This window comes from Rhagoletis zephyria, unplaced genomic scaffold (genome assembly GCF_001687245.7).
Source record: "Rhagoletis zephyria isolate East Lansing unplaced genomic scaffold, Rhagoletis_zephyria_1.1 Rzeph_scaffold_00655, whole genome shotgun sequence".
Lineage (NCBI taxonomy): Eukaryota > Metazoa > Arthropoda > Insecta > Diptera > Tephritidae > Rhagoletis > Rhagoletis zephyria.
Window position 1 is genome coordinate 47,616 of NW_016157739.1, and position 27,378 is coordinate 74,993.

Consider the following 27,378-nt stretch of genomic DNA (forward strand, 5'->3'; position numbering starts at 1 on the left):
ATGGAATACATAAATATGGATAAACGTTTTAAAATATCAAAAACGTTAATTGTAAGTAGATAAATAAAGTGTTTTCGTTTTTCGTAGATTTTCTTTTTGTAAATTTGCGATATTCAACAAAGTTCCCACGCTGCGTGAAGTAGAGAATATTACATTGCTGCATGCCTTTGAAAGCGAGTTCGCAGCTTAAGTCTTTTGTTACTGCAATGTAGTGAGATGAAATTGAGGTGTGGGGTTATTCAAGCTGAACTGCAGTTGTTTTAATAAACAAAACATGCAGCGAGATGAAATGGAATAAAATCAGCGAATAGATTTTCAATATAAAGACAAAGTTTACTTCAGGTGATTTATTCCTTCCATGTAGGGGGTATAAACGGTGGCGATAATATAAATGGGGAACATTTTTATTTTTTTTTTTTGTTTATGAAAATATGGCTTCTTCTCTACAAAAATCACGTAAATCAAAATTTCAAACCTTGTAGAGCATTTATAAAAATTCGTCGTATTTCAACAAATGTTCATGAAAATTTCAAATATTTTAATCCGATTTTTTTAGGCTTTTTTTTGGGTATGCAGTTTTGCCAATATTAGAATAAAGTGCAGGATTGAAGTAACCAGGACTTACCGTTAATTTTTGGAAATTTTTTGTTCGCGCATTTTTTTCCATAAATTCCAATTCCAATTTTTTGTATCGAGAAAATGAGCAACCTTCACCAAAAAAAAATTCCCACTTATCAAAGGCAAGTTCTGCATACTTAAAATATGCTAAAAAACTTCATACTCAGAATGTTTCTAAGAAATCTAATTAAAAAGCTTATAATTTTAATGGAACTTTTCGAATTTTTTCTAATTTTTTACAAGGCTAGAATTTTTGACTTACATGAGCTACACTTTCTTAAAAAAATAAGAAACATTAAATAGTCGAAAGAAAATTAGCCCCATTATGCTCAACGGCCTCTTCCCTATTTATATTTTCGCCGCTGTATATAAGAGTAATTTTTGACTTATACCCAAACCGCTCCGGTTTTTAGCGCAAAGATGTTTTTATATAAATATCCCAATTCTCAAAAATATTTCATTAATCTTAGCAACATCCATTGTTTTACACCAAAAGTTGATTCGACTGGATCCTCAATATATTTATATATATTTATATTCGCAATTTTAGACAACTACGGAGTTCATATTTCTTGAAAATATTTTTACGATTATTTTACAATTAATCGATTAATAATCGCTTAATAAAACACAAAACTTAACGATTAATTTAGTCAAATGGTTAATCGCTGCCACCTCTAATTGGAATGAGCTCATTATATGCTTTTCATATTTCTCTCAGCTTTGAAATAAGTATCTTGGGTCTTTATAAAATTTGTTTACCTAAGGTATCTGTACTTCGATCTCCATGTACATAGATACATATTTATATAAGTTTATCCAATCTGTTAATCAGCTCTTAATTACAAAACACAAGGTGTCTGCCATCGAAAAAAATCCTACGTCCTATAGTTATATATTGCAATTAATCACGTGCATGCAATGGCAATTGAAAGTCCAAAAAAAAAAAAATAAAAAATAAGGCAACAGCACCAATTACATGTGATTTGCATATTAACGCAATCACTTCCATTTTTAATTTTTTTTTTTTTATAATTTTTGTTCGCGCACCTTTCTCATTTCCAATTTTTCTTTTTCTTTTTTTCTGGCAAACGCTCCTTTTATCGTTCACATACTTTTCTTTTTTGTTTATACTTGTAAAAACACATGTATGTAGTATGTATGCATATAGATAAAAATTTCACTTTCTTTAGCAAAGCGAATGTGAACACCAAAGTGAATTGTTTACGCACACACAAAAAAAAGAATAAAGAATGTTACAACAAAATAAAGCCGTAGAGGCCAATAACTAAAACGCATTCATAACACGTATGTTTGTACGCTGATAAGGGAGAAGTGCGCAGATGTGGGCAAATGAGTGCGTAAAGGAGAGTCTAATTTTTTTATATGCGGGCGCATATAAGCACGTATGCGCATGGATACATATGTACATATTTAAGTACATACATACATTCACACATGTGTACGCATATCGGTATGTAATTATACAATTGGTTATTATGTACATTAGGGCGGGCCAATTTTTTTTTACTATGTGCGTATGGCATAGGAGAATTCCACGTGTAATTCTAAGCAAATTTGCCGAAGAAACCATGGGTCTAAAATTCATTTGGTGTTTGCCAAATTTCGAAAATAGGTTTCGAAATAAATGTGAAAATTTTCGATGTTGCGTCATCTAGTGGATGTTTTAAGAAAAAGATAAGGGCAGAACTCAAAAAACCCCTTTTTATACAAAATTTAATCACTTCTTTACGACCCTACAGCAAAATGGGAAGAAACCTTCTTTTGCAATTTGGCAAACTACAAATTGATTTCAGACCTATTCTTTCTTCGGCAAATTTTCTTAGGATTACACATGGAAACCTTCTGTGCTATGCGCGCATAGTCGAAAAATCTCCCATACAAATCGCCCGCCCTAATGTACATACATATTCGTATTTGTTGAGCAATACGAAGCTTAGTAGATAATGTAAGTCACATTATTTGGCGCGCTTCAGCCGTTAAAATGTCATTGGATTTGGGTTTGACATATATTTTTTTCTATTTTTCATCTTTTTTAATTTTTTATTTGCCCTTTATTTGCTGAATTGATTTTTTAGACAACAAACTCAAAATCAAGCAACTAAGTTAGTGCAACTATTATATTTTTTTACTCTGGTTTTTTTTTTTCCTTTGTGCAAAGTAAGTGAATGTTTTCAGTTGAAGGAAAGCAAAAGCAAAATTTGAGCGGAAATTTTGGCAATATATACCTTAAAATTTGGTCTGTTAGTGAAATTAAATTTTGACAACTGAGACAGCTATTACACAGTACTTCAAAACTGGCATTTAGCGTGCGATAAATTTTTTTTTTTAATTAAAGCCTATAAAATTTGGAACAGACTAGTTGAGTCAGATTTTTGAATTGTATTATTATTTTTTGATTATATTAATTTTTTAATGCAAAGGCAGAAAAAGTAGCAATTTTGAAGAGAATCGATTCTCCTGTTCTAGTTACATAATAAAAACTAGTTGAGAGCTAGCAAACAAATTTCACAGAAAAAATTTTAAATGTTATAAAAAAACGTTCACCAAAATATATATATTTTTTAGAATTTTAGATTTTTGGGTATGCAGGTTTATAAATCACTCTATTTTAGTATGATTCACGTTGATTTTTTATAATTTTTTTACAACATTTGAAGCACATTTGCATGCTAAATGGGAAATAAAAGCGTTTGTTATCATATCAACTTGCAACTTGCACTTTATTAAACTAAAAATGAATGACCTATAAAACTGCATACTCCAAAAAAATTTAATTTTAGTAAACATCTTAATATATAAAAATCCTGTGTCACTGTGTTCGTTTACGCTAATCTCCGAAAACGCTTAATTTATTTCAATGAAATTTTGTGGTTGTGTATTGTTGGTTCCAACTTAAAAGATATTTAGGATAGTTTTGAACTTGAGAAATTTTTTTCACTCGTAAGTTTGTCTATGCTCCACGCAACGTGCTTTATCTTAATGTATAAAAATCCCGTGTCACTGAAGAGTAAATGCCAGTTTTGAACCATTGTGCAGTGGCAGTTATTTCCATTTTGTTTTTAATATTCGTAACCTCTACTTTCATGGTTGAAGCGACAGTAGTAGTCGTCAATTTTGTGCAAACAACGAAAGTACGAAGTATGTTGTTGTATCTCCGATACAGCCTGCCGACCAAGATGAAGGCGCTGAACTTTTCCTTCTTTTTTAATTTTTCTACAAAACCCAGCACCCACAGCAAATGTATTCTGCTGTCTAACCCCTTTTTAAGCAGAAAGGGCGAATGGGGTTGTAATGTACGCTAGTCACAGTAAGTTTCGGAAGACGAAAAGTGAGCAGTCATCAAATTTGGACTTCGCAGGAATTTTAGAAAATTCCTGATTTCCTCCAAGCTATCGAATAATTGTATACCCAGAGTAGAGAGTCTTCGTCTGGATAAAGCAGGGCACTGGCGCAACAGATTTAGAATCGCTCCCTCCTCTTTGACATCTTGACAACTACTACAGAAGTCATGTAATCGTACGACTAGTCGATAGGAATGCTTGCCAATTAGGCGGTTTTCTACTATAATAGATATTTTCGTCACCTAAGTGTGAAAAGCGGCCAAGTCCATTTTTGAAATTGTTCAGCAGAGGCGAAAACTCGATGTAGTTTCGTATTACCTGCCATTCTTCATCAAAAACAAAATTTTGAAAACTAATGGACTTGGAACCTTTTCACCTTTAGGTAGCGTTATACTTCTTTAGCACCGGCCACAATTTCCTGGCAGTTTTTTTTTTGTGATTTCGTCATGCCATCTGTCGTTCGCTATTTTGTTAAGCCTCTCGTAAATAAGTAGCTTGCAAGATTATAAGGATACTCCTATTTTATCATTTATATCCTCAATAGTGAGTTTGGTGCCAAATCGTGCCAGTTCATCGGCCTTGCAATTTTCCTCAATGTCGCAATATCTTCCGGAACCTGTATCACCTTTGAACGAAATGTCTCAACCTTCTAGTTCATGGCTGCCATGGAGATTGTCGACTGTTTCATAAGGGATTTGATTGCCGCCTGGATGTGAATGAGGATGTATGTAGATATCAGCTTGGGATATCATATCACACTTTACCAGTTTTGTGGCCCTGTCGATTTCCATCAATTTCGCCTGAAAACGCTACATTGGTCTTGAAGACGAAATTAGAGAATCTCCCCCGGGTGTTCAGAGTATACATACACCTCCAACAACCCAACCCTCGATCTTTGAGCCATCTACATATGTATACTATGTATACATTTTAAGGGAAGCTGAAGCAAGGCCGTTCAACTATCTCCTTCTATTGGAATGCGCCACGCTAGTTTTGGTGAGGTTTGTGTGAATGGCCTCAGACTGCTCTAAGTGTCAGCGATATTCAGTATTCTTTGCATTGTCTGTTTAAAAAAAAAACTGGCCGAGAAAAGGAGAAAGGGGGTTGATATTAGAGTCATTCAGGTTGGCAAGTAGGGAATCAATTATCGTGCACCAGAGCAAGGACTTAGTCTGGGGCTACACTTGCGTTGAGATACATGCCACTATAAACTTATGGATGCTTTATATCATCAGAACTCTACTAATTGCCTCTGTCTTGATATTTTTAAAAGTTCGCCCAAGCTTCTAGAAGCCAACTATGCCCTATCTTGACCATTTCATGGAGAGCGTTGTTGACCAAACTACCCTTGTGGTAGGCGAGCTGTGCTATATATACTATGTGGTATCTGCCCTTATATACCAGTGAATCAGCCGCTCAAGTCTTTTTATGATAAACAATGAAGCTTACAGGCCTAAAATACTTTCAACTACCCAACTTTAGTGATAAATATCCCGATGCATGCGCTAGAATCGATGTCAGAGTATATATTAACAATCACATCAGTGCAGCCTGAAAATAGCGTTCGCATATAAACGTGACCATCGCAAGTTGAAGTACATACCGAAAATCCATTGGCTTTTTAATGACTATACTGCCATGTTCTGTTGCAGCTGTAGTAAGAAATTATAAAGCATCATATATGTACATTCATACAAACATGGGCAAAATTGTAAGTCGTTTAATATTCGCAGGTTTGTGTCATAAGTCATTTGAAGTAAAAATGGGCTACACATGAAACAAAGCACAGCAAGTAAAGGATAACGGATTTTGTTGAAATTTGGTGGAGTTGTTGCACTAACCATTAAGGTACATAGCCCCTTGAAAAACGAAGAGCTCGTAGTTAGCTGCTGAGACTCGATTATGTTATTATATTACTTTTATTTAAAAATATCTGGCAGACACAAAAAAAAATCTGCAAATACTTTGCAAGCTGGTCACCATCGATCACTTGATATGTTTTTCCGCAATTTTATATATGTATGTGTTCATATGCATGCAAGTGCAAAATCATTTAATTACGTTAACTTTCTTTCAACTAACTAATGGATTAACTTCAAAGTTATTGTGCTACTTTAAAAGTTCAAAAAATTAAAACATACGTTGGTAAATATGTAAGCATTCTCCTCTACATACAACACACACATTTTACAACTGATTTCACTTAAGTAATACATAGATACATAGATGCCACTTAACTGCCACTTAATTACTACCTGCGGCTTATACTTAACCAACCAAAACGATCATTAACGTATATCATTAGATCAACAATTTCAAAAGAGTTCAATAAGCAACAACCTGCAAACATATCTAATAATAACTTCGCTTCTTTCTTTTCCCACACAAACAGCACCAACAACAACAACAACTACAGCCTACAAGTTTTTGCTCAGAACTCCGCTTCTGGGTTGGAATATGGATAGAAAAAATTTCACCATCTGTTCATTGCTTGAATTACTAAATTTGGTTAAATGTAACAAACAAGTTGCCAGTTGCATACATACTACATACATACATACATATGTTCGCTTGTTTCGTTTGAAGTTTCTTCACTTTACTGCTTACTATACGGCACCTTATTTGTATATAAATAATTCATTTAGCAACATTGTTACGATTGATTGGTAATTGAAGTGATGGTGATTACGGAATGACGAAGAAGAGTTGAACAGATGAGCCGTTTGGGAAAGCAATGCAACTATGTATGTTAGTATGTATGTATGTACTTAAATGTGTGTGCGTACATATGTATGTATACTTGGGAGTATAATTATTCGCTTTTGAGCAAAAAAATAAAATAAAGCCATTTAAAGTGAAAAAAGAAGTATTAAAAAAAATAAAATAAAGGGAATTGTATTCCACTAAGAGGATATCGGTAAATATTTATATCAATGCAAATACGGAAGCCCGTTTCAATAATAGACACGAACTGATTTCGATAAATATATAGATAGAAACTATAAAAAAAATATCTAAAAAAATTTCGATAAATGCTATATATAAAAATATCGATAATGTTTTAGTGTGTTTATAATACTGATAAATCTCTGACATTAATTTCATATCGATAACAATTTCGATATATATCTATGATAATAACAATAAATGGCAATAACAGCGCCGATATGCATACATACAACGATAAAAAGTACCGTTATATGTATATCGATAACAGTATTGTTAAGTTTGTCGAAACTTTGTCGACAGAAAAAGCTATATACAAGCTATTCTGCTCAGCCAAGTAAGTAAGTATATCATATTATGATATTGAATTTAAAAATCGTATTTCTTTCTTTTTTGCTATTGTTGAAAGTTAAAGTATTAAAAATCAATAGTTTTGTTTTCTAATAACAAACAAATTCATATATCCGTCATAATATCCGTCGTTCTTAGACGAGCCTCTAGTTATATTTATCAGGTCTCGCCATGAAAAGGTTCACTGAACCTTTAATTATAGCTGTAAGTTATGAGTCCGAGGACTATAAGTGGTATTTACACACTAATTAACTCGCAGTTTTACCTCATACAGACTAATCCGATTCTACTCTCTAAGCTTTCCTAGTGTTTTTCTATAGCAGTTCCAACTGGATATCTATTGGCATTTGCTTGAGAAATATATTAATACTCGTACAACCATTACAGACCACGCCCAGGCAAGCTACTGCTTAGCTTTATTGTTCCTATTTTCGGGAGCTCAGACAAAAGGATGAACTACCTTTAGGTATACTTGATAACCGAGTCTCAAAGTATGCTTTAATAGTTCGCATCAACTCGCATGGGCTCACTCCGTTCTAGGGAGTTGAATAAGCAAAATTTTAGGCTATAGAAAGATCTCGGCGCTATTCTAGGGATACAACACCAGCAAAAGCTTTATCGTATGGATGCTCTTGGTTAACAAACTCTACTGATGAAAGTATGTAGAAGGAAAATCAGCTACGCTAACTGCTTCAGTCATCGTCAGCGGCAATTTTGTGATGAGCCTCAGCTTTCTGGCGACGCAGACCATAAAGGACTGAACGTTAACGCGGAGAATAGCTACTTGATACTTGCGAAATTTTTGCATAGCACATTTTGACCAAAGCAGGTTGTGCATCAATGAAGAATGTGCAATTGTGAAGCGTTCAGCAGACTTCCCACCCTGTAACGACTTTATCAGGAGGAACATGACCTGAAAGGCACCTCGACAGCGGATCTTATGATAGCGATAATACAATAGAACTTGCTTCCGTTTAAAACTCAAACTAATACATGCAGTCCCAAATAAATATATAGTATACCAGGGCCTACGATAGCCATTTTACATGCAGTCTCACCTTATAACATTTTTTGTCGGAACTAGGTGGCAATCTTAATTAAAAATGTAATCAGCCTAATGTTTTCTTAAAACTTGTTCGTTTCACACTAATATTGCGATACTCCATTTAGCTTGTGTATAAGTAAAACAAATTCGACTTTTCAAGCAGGTGGCAACTCCTTTAAAAGTATTTTCAAACTAAAATCTTTTTATCGTCCGGCATTGTGATACATAACTGATGAATTAAGTTGAATTAGATCACATGGCATTTCTCCTAAATACAGTACAAAAATGATTTATTTTCAAGCCCATTTCGGTTGATAACCATCTTTTGACAATCCATTAAACTTATTAAATAATTTGATTTTAATTTTTTCAACCGTAAAAAAATTCGAAATTTTCAATTTAAATATTTCTCAAAATTCGTACGTTTGATGCCCATGTTTTAAAATATCATGTAACTTATGTATAATTAAACATAATACGACATTAAAAATAATTAAAATAATTTAAAAAAAAATTTGTAAATATCATATGGTTGTAAATATTTCCAGTAACTGATGAACTAAGTTGATTTTTTTTTAACACGTGGCAACCCTCCTAAATATAGTTCAGAAATAAAGGATTTTAAACCCGTTTCCCTTGATAACCATCTTTTAACAATTCACTCAACTTATTAAATAATTTTTATTTAACCTTTTAAACTGGGGCGAGCCCTCATAAATACACATCAAATATATTCTAAATTGTCAAGCTAAAGATTTTTTAAAACACTTTAATTTGACATTCATTTAAAAATATTTCATATAACTTGGATATAAAGTAATTTAATTCGACTCCAGCAGTAGGTGGCAACCCCCTTCAAAATATTTCCAAACTACTACCTTCTTAAACCTCTTTTGTCTGAAACCTATATATTGATACCTTGAATTGAATTAGATTTTTTAAATATGTGGCAACCCTCTTAAATCATTTTCAACCCCATTTTGGTTGGTACCCATATTGTAACAATTGATTTAACTTATTAAATAATTTGAGCTTAATTTCTTAACAGGTGGCAACTCTTTTCAAAAAAGTAAAACCTTATTGCACATCTGCACCCCTTTTATTTGGCATCTCATTTTTGAAAATCGAACGAACGGTGCAGATCTGATGACCTGTAGCTCGTTTCTGTAACAATTCTCTACCAAGGCGAATTGAGATATGAATTCGCCACCCAGTTTTCTACTGCTAATAAGTAGTAGAGAATGACGTAGAGAAATAATCGGTGGAGAAGAGTTACAGAAACGAGCTACTGAACAAAAAATCCCTTCGCGTATTATATATATAGATAATCCTGTGGCATTGAAAATTCACCTTTGATATTGATCGAAATTCTGATCACTCTTGGTGACAGATCCCATGTTTTACGAAACACTTATTTATATTGCCAGATCGCTGTTAATGCTTTGGACGTATTTCGTTCAACGTGAGACTTTCATAAAAGTTTACTATCAATGATTACAACTAAATAAATAACTTTCTTCGTAAGGAATCTTTTAAGCTAAGAGGAAACGAAAGGGCGTCAAACCATCTCCTCCTACAGAAGAACAAAACATTTTTCGGCTGGCTAATAGTTTCAATTGCTGTTTTTGGCGGTCAGTAAAAGTTCCTAGACCCTTTTTGAATAAAAGAAGTCGGACTCCTTTCGCGGGATTGTTTTCTTTCGTACAGCGCATTTTCGCAAGCTCACAACAGTGCAAAATTAAAGGTCAAGTAACCATCACAGGACTCTGAAGCATTTTAACCTATTCAAATGTCACTTTTGAACAACACAGCCACTGCTTTTTTTTACTATTTAAAGAAAAAAGCATTACTTCCCACTTTCAAAACCTATTTCACCATTACTTTAGTGTTCCAGGTAGATTAAAGTGTTCAAATCGAATTCAATTTACATACAACTTTTTGTAACAAGAAGAAAACTAGAAAACCACAAACTCTAACAAGTTTTTCATACTTTCCCTTTTTCACTGACAAAGAGAGCGCAAAGCTGTAATCCCAAGTAAATAATTATTTCGTTTATAATTACACGTTAAGGTATGTGCGCACGTAAATTGCAAGTGATTTACAGTTAAATTATATGCCTCATTGGTAATGCGGAGGAAAGCATAAATTGTAAATTGAATCGAAGATAAAAAAATGGCTTTACAAGTAACTTATTCAAGGAAGGTGAGAGTTGTGGGAAATATGTACATATTCACATACTTAGGTGTAGGAAAAATTAATCTTAAATTAACAAAAAAAAATATTTTCAGATGAGTTAAGTATTCATATGCCCGGTTGCACCAATATGTTTTAAATTTATTAGCCTGTTAAAATTTAAAATTACATATTTTCCAAACTAAATTTTAGATGACAAATTTTTGCTATCAGACAGGTGAGTAAAATAATTTCAAGCCAGCCAGCGATAAAGGCACTGCTTGATATCTGGCAATGCTAACTTTGACTGTGTTTTGCAGCCAGGAGGCATGGAGCATATTAGGGTAGGGCAATAACATTCAAAGTGTAGGGGAAGCTGGTTGGTATACGCCATCGATGGCGCTCTTACTGCAGATTTGTTTAGCGTTTGTAATTCTTCAGTACGACTCTTATTTAGGCTCGACCATAAGGATATTGAAATCTCACAGTTGTCACGATGGGTACATAGCTTTAGCTTTCCGCTACCATAAATTCCATTCCCTTCCATATTGCTATATCCAGGCACGCAAGATAGTGAGGATTCGACGACACTCTGTGAAGCCAGCGATGCACAAATATTTCGATCTCCGCCAGAAAAGGCACTGCAGGTCCTTGAATTATAGACCCTAGTCGACTCCCTTTTCCATCCTTGAGCCATCGGTTTAGTTAGTTTTCTTTGGCCCAGCTGGAAACTGTGAGGCTTCTATCAGCTCACTAATTGTGGGCAAGAGTTTGCCGAAAATTAGTATAATCAAGTCATCAGCTCGCTACCTGCCTTCGTTTTCCTAACTTTAAAGTTTTTTACAGTTAATTTAACACCAAGAGCCACAGTAGGGGAATAAGACCGCTCTCTGCGGAGTTCCTCTTGTGGTTCTTCTAAGCATGGACTCTGTGCCTAAAGCTACGTTGATTAGTCTGCCTTTCGGCATCGAGTCGATCCATGCCACTATATACAAATGGATTCCGTGCACCTCCAGAGCCTTACTAATAGCTCCCGTTTCGACGTTGTTGAAAGCGCTCTCAACATCTAAGAAGTTTTCTTGGGTATATTCCCCGTATTCAAGTGACCTTTCAGCAGTAGCGACCACTTCGAGAAGAGCGCTATCGACCGATCTCCCCTTACGATAGGCATGCTGCGCTATGTCCATTGTGTGGATGGAAGTAGCACCGAATGAGCGATTAGGTTTTATGAAGCGTGCTACCCATCTGATCCATTCATCCCTACAACTAGGAAGAAAAAGAGTTTCAGCAGTGAATTTCGCTGATATGGCGACACCACGAGGTGGCACTTGTACTAGGACGCAGTTATGTATGTATCTTTTGTCAAAACGGTTATTTAACTAAAAACTTTTCTACGTTTGCAACTAAATATTATTCTATTACAATTTCAAAAGAATTTTACTATGCTTCTACAACTATCGTACAATGCTTTTACTACCGCGGTTCATTAAGGCGCACATTGTTGCAAAACGAAGAAGTCAACAGTAGTTGTTTCTGAGTTTGTTTTTCGCTATTTTAACAGTGACCGACCCATTTACTGGAACAAGTAAAAATACGTGCATACATTTAGACAAACATATTTAGTATGTATATGTATCTGTTGCATGGGAAAGAAACAGTTGTTATTAATTAAAAAATGTGAATTTTGTTGACTGACAAATACCTGACACTGTACTCAACCAACATATGTACATACCTACTTGCATTCAAACAAATACATATGTACACGTCTGCTTGTGTTTTCCTCTAGAGCCCCAAGATTAATCCAAAGCCATAGCAAATTACATTTGTCAAGTAAAATTCTGTTATCTTAACTGCTTTTATAGTAATCTTATATTTAAACAGGCAGCCATTTTATGTAAGTTAAAGGAATAGTTCACTAGAGTCATAACTTATATATAATGAAACTAGTTTGCCCTCACCCGATTTGCTAACTCCTTGAAACTCAACCTATTGACAATTCTCACATTTTTCATTTTTAACCTAGTTCGAAATATTTTCAAATACTTCGTCTGACAACCAAATTGTAATAAATATTTCAACTACCTAATTCCTTTAATTAGTTTAGTAAGAAAGGTTTTTAAAACCATTTTATTGAAAGAATTTAATAAAATGCGGTTTTTCGAACAGGTGGCTACCCTCTTCATTATATTTTCCAACTACGACCTCTTCCATCTGACATTCTTCCATTGATACATATGTAATTTAATTGCTTCATTCCCTCAATTCAAGTTGAATTTGATTTTTTTAACAGGTGGCAACACTCTTAGATTGTAAATTAGGCATTTTCAACCCCATTTGAATTGGTGGTGCCCACATTGTAATAATTCATTTAGCTTATTAAATAATTTTATTTTAACAAACAAATTTCGTGTTTTATTTTTTAAACTTCTTACATTTAGTTTGGAAATAAAGCCTTTTCATTGTTACCCATCTATACATAGTATAAAGGAAAGTCGAGATTCTTTGTACGCGGTAATCTCGAAAACTACTGAACGGATTTTGACGAGATTTTCTCTAATATACTCTGTATAGACCGGAGAGGGATCTTTTTTTACTTAGAGTTTTAAAAGGGTTGCCACCTGTTTAAAAAACAATAAGATCCGCACCGTTCCGTTGGTTTCCGACGTTTGACTCCACATACATAAATATAACATCAAGGTTATTTTTCCTACAAAGCTGAATCAACTGGGACACCTGAACGACCTAAGCCGCCACATTTAGTATGGTGATGACTTACCACGGCGTCGCACAGTGGTCGGAAAATCCATGTTTTACGCGAAAAAGGCATATTCTAAAACTGTGATATAGTAACCGGAGTAAAGCTATTCAGAAATGTCCAACTCAAAACTGATTAGTATTTTTAATAATATCTGCTAAGCAAGCTGTTGAATCCATTTTATTTAACGAATTCGATCGTGGCACGTTCTAACAGTTATGAGTTGATAGCTTTCTTAACCATTTTTTTAATGGAAACTTTCAATTATAACAGTAATTGCTGGTTTGGTGTTGCTTCTAAAATATGAAAAATAATGATTTCATATGAAATATACATATTAACGCTTGGTTGCTAAATTATCAGCACCTTAATAACGCGGCTTATCTTTCAAGAAATATTTTCTCCAAAAAGGTATAACTAATTTGTAAGGCCGAGTAGGATGCTCATTCCTTTACCAAAAACTAACTAAAAGGTCCCTTTAAGGATCTACGAAAAGAAAATCCGCGCATACTCGCGCCAATAAGAGTAGCGGAAATTACTGAATTTTCATAAAATTGGGCATTCAGAGGCTCTTAAGTTCGCTCATTACAAATTTCAAACTAGCTTTTGAAACTTCAAATTGCGAAATTATATATGGCGTCCGAAATTTGCAAAAATTCAGACCTAATTAACTTTTATTTAAAAGTAAGAAAGTACATACATAGAAAATGGAAGCATACGAGGTATCCATTAAGTTGGTGTGTGACTACCTTCAGTTTTTATTAACTCATCACGTCCAGGGAACTGGCTTACCTCATTTGGTTACCGCAACAAAATGAAATAAAGGGGAAATGAAGCAACAGATATTACCGCCATTGTTATTTCTGGGTGAAGAAGGAAGCGCGACATTACTGGAAAATATAGGAAGATAACAGAGAGATAAATCCTTCATGCCGAAAGTATTAACAACGAGATCTGAAGAACTACTTTACCGCCTTTTTGCTGGCCACTTTTTCCTGGAATCGGAAGATCACTTCTGGGTAAATGGAATGTAAGATGAACTAATAAACTAAGCACTTCCCATACTGCGATTTTCATTTAAGCTTTGGGATCAGGCAAAAAAAAATATAGCGGTACACTCCAAACATATTTTCAGGAAGCTTAAAGAAAACTCCTACTTTTGACATTTTTACAATCGTCCATACAAATATTACCAGCATTCCATTTCGTTGACTGTTTGATGGTTTCTTTTCTTGTTGTACTAGTACAAATGTCTACAAACATACAGGCAAACACAATTCACTACTATAACAATATAAATCAAAAATCGAATAAAAAACCAAATCGAATCATAAAACATAAGCTAACAGGTGAATTGAGCAGACAGACAAGTATACACTTTCCATTTGCATATAATAAAATTATAATCAACATAAGTCAAGTCGGAAAATAAAACGCGATTAGCATAATTGCGACAGTGCTATTACACAAACAAGCCCATCACCCCGTATAAACAAGCATAAATAAAAAGCTTAATTTAAGCGGAACAACGCATATTACCTAACACTTTTACTAGCAATTGGAATGAAGTGGCATTTAGCCGTTTATGAGGGCTTTTACACGCATTTTGCTATATGCATAAAATTATGTACATATACATATGTACCAACATTAGGACGGGTCAATTTGAATGGGAGATTTTTTCGGCTATGCGCGTATAGCACAACAGGATTCTACGTGTAATTCTAAGTAAGTATGACCAGTGTTGCCATTTTAGTCATTTTCCAGCTAGATTTAGCCGGTTGCGACAGCAAACAGCCGGAGAAATTTCGATTTAGCCGGCAGCCGATTTGTTAGCCGTTTTGCAGAAAAAAATTAGCCGTTTTTAGCCGATTTTGCTATTTGCCTTGTTTTCTTAAATTTCAAATATGTATATATGTTTCCATTTTTGACTAAGCGACCCAAAATCTGTTAGAAATGGCTGCTAGCCTTATCGTGGAGAAAATTTTCATGTCAGGCAGGATTGTATGAAATTGGGCCGATTTCGCTTATTTTTATTTTAAACGAAGAAGGGATTTTCTTCATAAAATGTTTGTTATAAATGTCTTAATTTTAAGTGTGAAGTTTTATTCGCAAACTTAGAAAATAAGAAATTGTTTCACTGTTAAGACACTTAAGATGCGTTTGTGTTTGGATATAGTGCCAACAAACAGAATAAATATTACATGTAGATATTGTCTTCCCAGATAGCGCATATTCAATTCTGCCTAAATTAAAAAACATAATTTTTGCCCACTCCCAAAGGTTTAAGGTAATGGAAAAATAGATATTTTCAAGCACTATGTACACATATGTATTTTTTTAAACAAACGTTTTTGCTGAGAACTTATTTAAATTCCAAAAAACCGAATGCCAATTTGAATTAAAGGAACCAACACTGAAGTGAGTCAAAATGAAAATAAAAGAGCACAAATTTCTATGTAAAGCAAAACTCCCTGGGAATCCTACGAGACATCTCCCGGTCATATGACCGGTCATCTAAATGGGAGATCTGCAGTCTTTTGGCATCATATTTTACATCAGAATTGAAGGGATTTCTGAAAAATCTGACCAGTTCTTTTGTGTAACTGTGATTTTGCATCCCTTGTCAACATATGGCCTCGGTTGATGTTAACTTAAGGTCGTTGTTTTACTGCCTTAAAATTGAAGGGACATTTTTACAGCGTTTTTTATGTGTATTGGTTTCTATTTGAGTGTATTGAGAATCGGTCAGTCTGAAAAGGCCTTGTAGGGAAGATAATAGGATTGTTTGTCGAAAATCCAGCGAGAATTATCACTCAAAATATCAGATAGTAATAGTAATAGATAGTTTTTTTGCCGAGTACCTTTCAAATCATTGGAATTGACTAAATTAATTAAGTAAACAAGTATTAACTTACATTTTTCATTTTAAAATCGCTCCAGTTTGGAAATTTTTAAATTTAACGAACTTGTTTATTTAAATTATCGTCGACAAAAAAAGCCAACCATGTCATATCTTTTTCCTAATTGCAAATTCTTGCTGGAAAAATTTTTTCCGGCTCGAATTTGTAACTTCTTTTTACTCGCGCTTTATTTAAATAAAACATGTGAAATTTAGTTGAAACATTTTAGCGGTTTTTAGCCGGTTTTATTTGCCAATTTAGCCGGTTCATCCAAAAAGTTCTGGCAACACTGAGTATAACGAATAAACCATGGGTCTAAAAAAAAATTGGAGCTTGCCAAATTTTGAAAATATGTTTCTTAGCATTTTGCTGCAGTGTCTTAAAGAAGTGCTTAAATTTTGTAAAAAAAAACATGCTATAAGGGGTTTTTGGTATGAGGAATCTATTCCTGCACTTATCTTTTTCTCAAAACTTCCACCAGAGGACGCAACAGTGAAAATTTTCACATTAGGGTGGCCCAAAACAAATTCAAAATGTTAATCTCTTACCTCCTGGGATTTTTCTAAAGAAGTGTTTTTCGTCTTATAAAAAAACGTGGAAAACTTCATGGGCTTTGAGGCAGTTCTAAATATTTTTTTAAATAATATTCTTTTTTTCTATTTATAAAAATCCTAGGGGTATGTGCTTTACACTTCAAAATTTTTTAGTCCGTATGTATTTTTGCACCACCCTAACTTACATATGTACGAGTATATAAATTAAATTTGCTTATGCATCGCATGCAAATAAGAGTTATGCTACGAATTATGCGCTTTTATAAGCTGATGATTCGGTGTTTGTGTTGGCTTAGGAGGTTATATATGCATGTAGCATTAATTATGTGCTGTTGAGAATAAATGGAAAATTTGCAAGGAATTATTTAAGGCATTACGAGAGTACTTTTGAAATGCTTTTTTAAGTCAGCAAATTACACATTTACTTGTAAATTTTTACAGGCATGCACTTGCCGACTTATGTAGCGCGATTATTTCTTGGAATATTCTGGTATATATGATTATTATAAATTCCTGCGTTACAATAGCCCACATGTATATGGTGTGTTCCATACCAAAACGGACGAGGTTCACACTTCGTTTGTTTGATTTGTTTCAAATTTTTAGGGTTGATGCATAAACATAAATAATAAATAAATATGAAATTTGAGCTTGATTAATACATTTTTATAAATTTTACAGCACAAAAACAAAAACAATTCGATTTAATAGCTTTCCAAATATCTCGAGAACGGGGCAAGGAAAAAATTTGAAAAAAAATCACACATATACACATCAAAATTTTCTATGAAAATAAATATTTGTATAGCTTTTTTCTTGAAAATTTTTTCTCATACAAATTTCTTGATAAAAAAAAATAGTTTTTGAAAATATGCCATCTCAAAAAAATTTAATCAAATCACAATGGTAGCTCTGAGTATTGTGCAATATTTAAGTATAGTATTATGGGGTGCACTCTACAATAATTTGAGCTATGCATTTTTTTACACCGAAGTTGAGAAAAATGAGTACAATATGAATTTAAAAATCTATATATATAAAAATGTTGTGTTCGTATGTCACGGTCGTCAAAACTCGAGAACATCTGAACCGATTTGAATAATTCTTTTTGGTATTGTGCGGTATAATACCAGGACCAATGATATCGCAAAAAATTGGAGGGTTGCCACTTATTTGAAAATTTTTAAACCCAATTATATTGATAAAATAAATAAATTATTACAATATGGGTATCAAATTAAAGAAGTGTAAGAAAGATAACTGCAGTAAATATTTTTGATGAGGGTTGCCACCTATTTGAAAATTTTTAAACCCAATTATATTGATAAAATAAATAAATTATTACAATATGGGTATCAAATTAAAGAAGTGTAAGAAAGATAACTGCAGTAAATATTTTTGATGAGGGTTGCCACCTATTTGAAAATTTTTAAACCCAATTATATTGATAAAATAAATAAATTATTACAATATGGGTATCAAATTAAAGAAGTGTAAGAAAGATAACTGCAGTAAATATTTTTGATGAGGGTTGCCACCTATTTGAAAATTTTAACTCAGTCAAATTGATAAATAAATAAATGAAATATTGCCATGTGGGTGTCAAACTAAAGAGTTTTAAGAAGGCTTACAGCCGAAAATATATTTGAAGAGGGTTGCCACCTGTTTGAAAATTTAACTAAAGTACGTCGATAAAATAAATGAAATATTACAACATGGGTATCAAATTAAAGAGGTTTAAGAAAGATAACTGTTGGAAATATTTTTGAGAAGGGTTGCCACTAATTTCAAAATTTTAACTCAGTTACATTGATAAAGTAAATGAAATAGTGCTATGTAGGTATCAAACTAAAGAGTTTTAAGAAGGCTTACAGTCGAAAATATTTTAAAGGAGGGTTGCCACATGTTAAAAAGTTTAGCGCAATTTAATTGGTAAACAACATGATATATTACAATATAGATATTAAATTTAAGAGGTTTAAGAAAGATAACTGCTGGAAATATTTTTGAGTTAAATTGCCACATCTTTGAAAATTTAAACTCAGTTATTTTGATAAATTAAATGAAATACGGTAATTTGGGTATCAAAACATCAATCAAATTCAATCTAAGAGAGGCTAAAATGTAGGGCTTCTTTATTTACTGCGAAGGCTGACTAGTTCAGTAAATGGTATAAGCGAGTACTGCTAAAGTTATCTAAATCCTTTGTAGGAAAAACTGATTACTGATTAGCTAGAATAGATTTAAACAATCTTTTATTGGTTTTAAATAATCTTCCGGCATCCTCTAAGTATTCAAAGTCAGTACTTAGAACCTAGACAAGAAACTACCTCGGTGAATACTTCGAGCCATCGACTAACTGCCAGAGGTACTGTCTTCACCCCATATAAAACGTGCAATTTCTGGAATTTCTGACGACTTTATACAAATGACAATTAAAAATGCAAATATATACTTATGTTTTAAAATCCTAATAGCAAAGAATCCTAGCCTATAACTTTTATTTCAACACTTTCACTGCGCACTCGTTTGAAATATTGTTGCGGGTGAATCGTAAATCCGCCACTCAATCAGTCATTTTACCAACCGTGCACTTTTGAAAAGCTTTCACTACCTTTAGAGGGCAATGGCATGCAAGTATGCAGCGCATGCGCAGTAATACCAAACATACATATTTGTATGTAAATCGGCATACTTACAAGCATTAAATATGCATGTTCGGTTGAAATTTATTGTGGCGAGAGCTGTGAATAGTGTCGATATGAAAAGGAAAAGTGAGACCATAAATAACCATTTACCATAAATAATGTTTTGATTAATTTATTTGGAAATCAAAAATTAAATTTTTTTTTGGATTTTTGGTGTTATAAATACGCTAATAAAAATGTTGTTAAGGCTTAATTACTATTTTCATGATTAAAAAAGCAACGTAACCACATCGGAATGTGAATAGCGTTTTGGAAAAATAAATAAGTGATGAGCATACATATCCAAAGCAAAGCTATTCGTTCGATACATCAGGAGTGACTCTGTATAAAATATTTGTATATATTCGGGAACAGGACGGTTTCGATTATTAGTGAACCCTTTAAAGGATGCCCACCTTACGTAACTGAACTTAGGGCCCGTTTCGATTTGAATTACCAGAAAATAACTTCTTTTCATAGGAATAATGGAATATATATATTGAGCATACTTCAAAGCGATATTTCACATATTTATCTTCTCATTATGCGCATCTATTTGATCACCTTCTCACAACTTTTACTACAAAAGCAACAAATTGCATCAGTTGCAGCATACACATACAGCCCACCGCATACAGCCATAATTACAACTTTTACCGTCATTTTGCCGCCAAAGAAGCGGTGTATGCGCTTACATAGTACATAAATAGAAGACAAAAAAAAAACGCAATATGGGCGCAGACAAAGTAAAAGCTAGAAAAAAAGAACACCAATAATGTTAATGGCATACACCGTTTTCCCAAGATTCTGTTGATTTTTTTTTATTTTTATTTTTTCTTTCATTCTTCAATTTTTTCACATTTCACTTAAGCACAAGTGAAACCAGCCTGCTCTTGGCGCAGACAACTACGTGCAGTACGAGTTGTACTATGTACCTGTCTGTCTGATAATGTCGGCTAATGTCTGCCCACCCAGTCATGCGGCGCAAACAGCAGCCCAGCAGCACAGCTGAGTTGGTGTTTGTGGTGCTTGTGACGGTGCCGGAGACCGCCGTAGCTACGCGCAGCCGGCGATAGTGAGCTGATTGCAGCGGCTTGGACATGCTTGATCGGTTGATCGGTTGGTATTGTTTGTTGTTAGTTGCTCGGTTGATTGACGCATTTCTCTTTTCATTTGGCATCTTTTTCTTTTATTATTCATTTCGTTTTTCATGAGCTTCAGTGCAATGCCATTATATCTATGTATGTATATAGATATGTCGTCGCCTGGGTAAAAGATTGTCGTAAGCGCCATTTTGACGATTTTTAGTTCTAGATGTGGTTATATATTTCGAAATAAGGTCTTCGATTGGTGTTATCAGTTTTTAGATATATCCTCTAGTTTCCGACATATTGACTACATTTTTTTCGAAAATTTAGCAAAAATTTAGTTAGTGGTGCAGTCATATAAAACTAATCAATATCTTAGAAATGGTGTTCTCCATTTTTGTATATCTTATCCCCCTATCCCGCTGGATACGCTATTTTTACAGCCTAAAAAATACGATATATTGGATTTACCGTAAATGTTGAGATGATTTCACCACAGCATACTCTGAACAGTTGGGAATTGATATTTTATCTCACAGTGGACATTTCCAACAGGCAAAGTCTTTTCAAAATTGCCAGCAAAATTTACAGTTGCGACCACCTTTTCCCAGGAAATAATGCAGCCACAGATACATAAAGTGGTTTTCACAGAGCACCCACATAGTTGACAAGAGGTCCATCTGTGCAAGAGTAGTCCATATGTTGTCAAAGATACTCCTATTCTCTTTTTTCAACGAGATCGACTCGAAAATACCCTTCCAAGCGAACTTAACCGGCACGCAGTTTGCGGCAAAATCCCTGTGCTCTGGTACCTACATATATACATAAGTTTAACTAGGAAACATCAGAGGCAACTCAAACAGAAGTCAGACGTTTCTTTACTAGTAGTTTCGAATGCACCGCTCAGCTAACAGGCGGGTTCTTTTTCAAAATATCCTTCCGTCAAGCTTCCTTCCAACTTCTTCCTCCAGTACAGTCATTCTTTAAGAGTATTTGAGTAGAAAAAAAACTGATTAGATCCAGCCTTACACTGATTGGCTCCAGTCTATATGCAGTAATCCGCGTTATCCAGGATAATCTCGAAACCTCTAAGAAAAGTGTCCCAATCCAGATCGACTAGCACCTCTCTGCCGCCCTTTCTGTCACGACTTTACCAACGATTTTGACGGGCGCTACCTTAAGCAAGACGTTGAAAACTAGAACGTGGCGTGGTCCGTATTGCAGATTATAATAAGCGCGACCCATTATAACCTCTCTACCCAACGAAGACTACATATAACCTTATAGGCTATGCTTTTGTTGCGTCAGGAATCTTAGTAGAAGGACCAAATTTATTATCTATTAACACGCTGCAGAAATAAAGAGTCGCTGATGTCTTCTTCACTATTTTTCAATGTTATCGTTGCTGACGTGTAGCTTGCCAATATTGTCTCTATTAGAAAGCGCAAGCAAATGCCCTTAATTGAGGGAAGAGTCGCATGGCGTACCTTATGTATTTACTTCCAAGTGAACATAGCAAAGTCCGCCTTACGCAGACTTAGTAATCACTAAGCTCAAGTACCTTTGAATCAGATCACAAAAGGTATACAGAAACATAAACCTTACCAAAACTGCAGGGTCATCCCCACAGACAATCAACCAGCAGCCTTTCCTATCCAACTACCCCAACAGGTCGTTACAGCAATGCAAGAGCGCCACCTTCTGGCTAACTATTTACAAACTAAATACTTTATTATTAACACCGTACGGTATACTGACCTCAACTTATGCAGCCTCAAATCAGTTCACCTCGTCTGATTTGAACTCACCTCACTTTAACTCACCTCATCTTAGCACAAAAGAGTAATTCACAGATAATTTTTATTTCTGAAAATTCCGAAATAATGCCGAAAATCGAGAAGTAGTCCCAAAGACCCGAAATATTTCCAAAATCCAGATCTCGCAAATCCCAAAATGGGCATAAAAACCGAATAATAGTCCTAGAAACCCCGAAAATCTATAAGTAGACGCTATGGTCCGAAGTCCCTAAATAGTTCCGGAAATCTCGAAACAGTTCCTAAAATCCTAAACTAGTTCCGAAAATCCCGAAAATTCTTAAATTCCCGCAGTAGTTCCGACAATCCCGAAATACTCCCGGAAATTCCAAAGTAGTCCTGAACATCCCGATGCTCCCGAAGTTGCCCCCGAAGAAGTCTCCATTATGCTGAAATAGTGCCGAAAATCGAGGATTAATCCCAAAGACCCGAAATAGTCCCGAAATTCTCCAGTTTTATGCTTAATAAATAATATTTAGAATGTAGTCAAATAATACAATTCACCGTTCCCATATCGGAGGCTTCTTCTGAGTCTAGGTTGCATGGAAAATGGGCATCAAGTGGAAGCTTAAGCTTAAATATTCCAAGAGAAGCGGAATCCCCGCAAGAATGTGTCTTAATGGGAGAATTCATTACATACATCTACGCTGTTGCAGAAGACTTGCCAAGAATACTTCTTAGCTTTCTAGATCTCGTTTGTATAGATGTCACTTGCGCAGTTTTATAAATTTCCCAATCCAAGGTTGGCTCGATACTAAATGAAGAAAGTTTAGGCTAGATTAGGTTAGGTTTAGGCAAGGTTAGATGTTGTGAATCGATTTCTACCTCCATCTCAACTCATTTATTGCTTACAAATTTCTTTGACTAAACTTAACCGTCATGTTTAAATTTCCTTAAGCCTGAACGTGGGAACTTTGACAGTAGGATGCTCCACCATATACTCATTTCCGTCAGCATTAACAATTCATTTCATTTCATTTTCAGAAAAATTTTCTCTTCCTTTTGCTACTCATCACCACAATCAGTCGGCCAATTGACGGTTTTGGTTTCGATTCCGCAAACTCATGCACCGTGCACACGCCGAAACTTTCACGTCGTGGACGAGCGCAAATACTCGCTGCCATACCTTGCGACCTAACGCGGCAAGCCTACTGTCATCTACCCGGCTCTGCATATCCATGGCATGCAGTACGTCGATTCGTACACGAAAATCATGGTCTCATGAAACGCATGTATGGCGATATGCGACATATTTCGGTGCTGCGCGATGAGATACTGTACAATGAGATCGATGTAGATGATGTTGAAGATGCTGCAGAACGTTATTCGAAAGAGCCGCATAGAGCGCGTGCGGCCAAGTATATGCATGCGGAAGGAGAAGAATATGCGGGTAATAAAAACAAAGATGTGCTATTAGAACCACATTTTCGGCCGGTTTCTACAACGACGACGGCAATACCGGAAGTGGGGAAAGAAGGGAACATCCAGGGGCCTAGTGAAAAGGTGGAAGCCAAGATGGATGAGGAGCAGCCTCTGAGACCTGCTGGTGGTAGTACGCATAGACGAAGAACAAATATGAGCTTCAATGGAGGCGGGCATAGACGGCGCATTAATGTCTATGTTAATCGTAATAGACCAACACATTCCTCTCTACGGCGACGCACAACTAAGATCACCACCACGACAACGACTACGGAGGAACCGAAATTGTTGGGGGAAAACACTGGCGCCACTAGTGAAACGGTGCTGCATGAAGAAACCATACTCGAAATACCCGAAGACGATGGTAATCTCGCCTCGAATAGCGTTTACGAGATACCCACCTCACCGGCCATGACGCTGCACATGGGTGACAATATACAAATAATTGAATCGCCTAAGCTCGGGCAGCTGCAAAAGCCACTAACTGAACATAGAAATAATTCCGAGTCTGCAACCATCTCCACAACACTCAAGGTGGTTAGCACGCCCACAACTGCATTGGGATCTGCACTCAATGAAGCGCCCGACTCACCAGCGCCCGTCGCACCCACACCTCTACAACAAAATCCAGCATACAATACAGAACAACAACGGCCTGCACAACAACAGCCAACGCATAATCTCAAATTGCAACAAGTGAATGGACTACAGCCAATATTTGTTGCGGGCGATGGAAAAGAAAGTGCAACATTAAAATCAAAACCGGCCAACGAAAGTGAACGTACTCAAAGCGCCACAACGCTTGCTCCCAAGCTAGACAGCAGTACATCAGCTCAACAATCGACCACAGCCGTCGCTGATGATGCAGACATCACAACAGACGCCGATAATGGGACAACGCTATCAAACGGCGGCGGCGGCGCAACTAGCGCAGACATGAACGCGCCGACAGCTCCAACAGCTGCAACTGCAGTGGCCACAGACCCATTCGCGGCGTTAGCAGCACACCTTAGCAACCAACAGCACGCTTTTGATGAGAATAAAGCCGTTTTCCCGCCCATTACAGTGTTGAGCGAGCAAGCGGTTGTGCCCACAACAGCCGCTACGAAATTCACCTCAACACAGGCAGAGTTATCTGCGGCAGCTAAACCTACAATAGCGTCAAGCACTGCAACAACCACTGACGCGAAGGAGGAGCAAGCTCATGTTGAAGAGATTGCTGGGGAGAAAATTCAAAGACCACAATCGGCGCCGCCACAGACAACACCGTCCGCGGCTGCTGCTGCTGCTGCTGCGTCTACAAAACCGGTGCTGCGCGACGGCCAGTTATATCAAGATGCGCTTAAGCAGGAAGTTAAGCCCGGTCCCAATATGCGTGGCATGTAAGTGATAGAGAATAAGAGATTGCATTAGCAAGGAAATTAAACAAACTTTAGCTTTACAATCATAACTTGATTCCTTTCTGCCTTTTTTTCACTTTCCAGCAACGCCTGTCCCGTTAAGGAGGAGGTGGTTGCACCATTTTGGGCCAACAATACCCGCGGCGAAGTGCTCGCCCTGCTCAATGTCTATCCTTTCGAGCAGTATGTGCATTGGGAGAAGTGCACGCAGGAAAATCGTCAGATGTACTGTCGCGACGGTTGCCGCTGCGAACAGCAATATCGCCTACATCGTTTACTCGCCTACGATCCGCACAACGAATGTCGTGGCATTTTCTCCGATTGGTTCCGTTTCCCCTCTTGTTGCATTTGCAAATGCTATGGCATGCCAATGGAGTTTCGTGCCACATCACGTAGCCCTCGTTCCGAGCGTATGGATGATTTTGAGACGGTAGTGGAAGAAACGGATTTCGATGATGATGGCACGGTGAGTGACGAAGAGTTTGTGGAATCGGCAGAGGAGCAGCGATCGCGGCATCCTATAGATGTGGCGGAGCAACTAGTACGACAGGCGATCTACGAACATGCTACTGAAGACTGGTATCGACCTAAAGAGGAATTTGATATTTACGAAGGTTAAGAATATGATGAGAGTGAAGCAAGTGGAGTAAGTGATTGGGGGAAGTGATGAGATAAGGTACCTTCCTTCTTTCTTTTGCATTTGAAATCGTAAACTGGCGCTATGCTGAAGAGATTTGCATATAAAGTGAAGCGTGCTCAGTTAAAAGTACAGAGGCTTTGCGATTACGAATACACTTTAGAGAGATTAGAAAGATGCGCGAAAGAAAGTAGCAAGGCTACCAGTTCAATAACAACATTTTGTTTCTGTAGAAATTTATAATAAGTAGTATACAATTATCTTCAAATTAGAAAAGGTCATTATTCTAGAGGCAAAATTTGTGCCTTTTGAAGTTATAAAGGTGCTTAGTTTATAATGGGCCACAAAGCTCCGCTGATTCCGCAACTTAACTGGCTAAGTGAGCCTTTTTTCGGGGAATACAGAAGTCCTGGTGTTAAAATTGTAACGTCCTTCCATAGATTCAAACTCGGCAGTGAGTTTTATAACTATGTACATACATATGTAGTAGTGGGCAAGTCTTAATGTTTTCTTACTTTTTAATGTGTAAACATCTTAGCTCTCGGGTTTGCGTTAACCCAGCAGAAAATTTGTAACTGCTTCATGTGTAAGCCAGAAGAAAATCTATCACTGCTTCTTGTGTGTACAAATAAGCATTTATGGACTAGTTCAGGACTATTGCAAGATCATTTCGAGCCTTGTTCACGACTTGTTTAGGACCATTTCGCGACTAGCCCGGGATAATTCGGAACCTTATCAGGAAGTGTTCAGGACTATTTCGAGACTAGTTCGGGATCATTTCGGAACGTTCAGGCTCATTTCGGGCCTAGTTCTGCACCATTTCGAGAATAGTTCAGGTCACATTTAGGGACTACTTGAGTACCATTTTAGAAGTAGTTCGATATCAGTTTGGGACTAATAAGAGAAAATTTCGGAACCGTTTCAAGACTTGTCGGAGATAATTTCGGGACAAGTTCATGACTTTTTCGACCGTTATGAAGCCTGTTCAGGACTATTCGAGGAACTATGTAGTTTAAGACTGTTATAGCAGCATTTCGAGAGTTGTTCAGGACTATTTCAAGACCCCTTCGGACTAGCTTTTATTTTATCTATACTTTTATCTTTATCTTGATTATTATCTTTATCTCTTTATTTTAATTTTTTTATTTCTTCTTCTTCGTCTTCGTCTTCATATTCATCTAACAGCCTTATTCTGTATCACGAACGATAGGCAACACGAACGATTCGTCTGCAGAGGAATGCTTCAAAAATTAGGCCGGCGGCATCATTTTAGCCGGTTTAAACGCAACCGAGACCATTGCAACGTAATTTATGAAAAGCAAAACGAAGACGACCGATAGAGTTTAAAATCGTAATCAGAGAGGTTGTCGTCTGCAGACGAATAGTTCGTTTTGCCTATCGTTCGTTATACAGAATAACCCCTTAATCTTTATCTTGAGCTTTAACTTTATCTTTATTTCTGTCTTTGTATTTATCCTTTTTGCTTCATCTTTCTCTACAACTTCGCCTTCAATCTTCATCTTCCTGGTCATCTCTTATCACCACCTTCATTTTTACCTTCATAGTCTTGATCATAGATAAATATGTATCTTTATCTTTATTGTTATCTTCGTGTTTA

At 35.9% G+C, this 27,378-nt stretch overlaps 1 protein-coding gene across 1 annotated transcript; it reads left to right on the plus strand.

The window, feature by feature from the left end:
• Positions 1-26,373, plus strand: spz4 (Spaetzle domain-containing protein 4). The gene is made up of 4 exons (XM_017613403.1): positions 1-51; positions 23,286-25,105; positions 25,208-25,755; positions 26,075-26,373. The coding sequence occupies exons 1-3, from the start codon at positions 1-3 to the stop codon at positions 25,740-25,742; spliced, it is 2,406 nt and encodes an 801-aa protein (XP_017468892.1). The 3' UTR covers positions 25,743-25,755; positions 26,075-26,373.
• Positions 26,374-27,378: the final 1,005 nt, after the last annotated feature.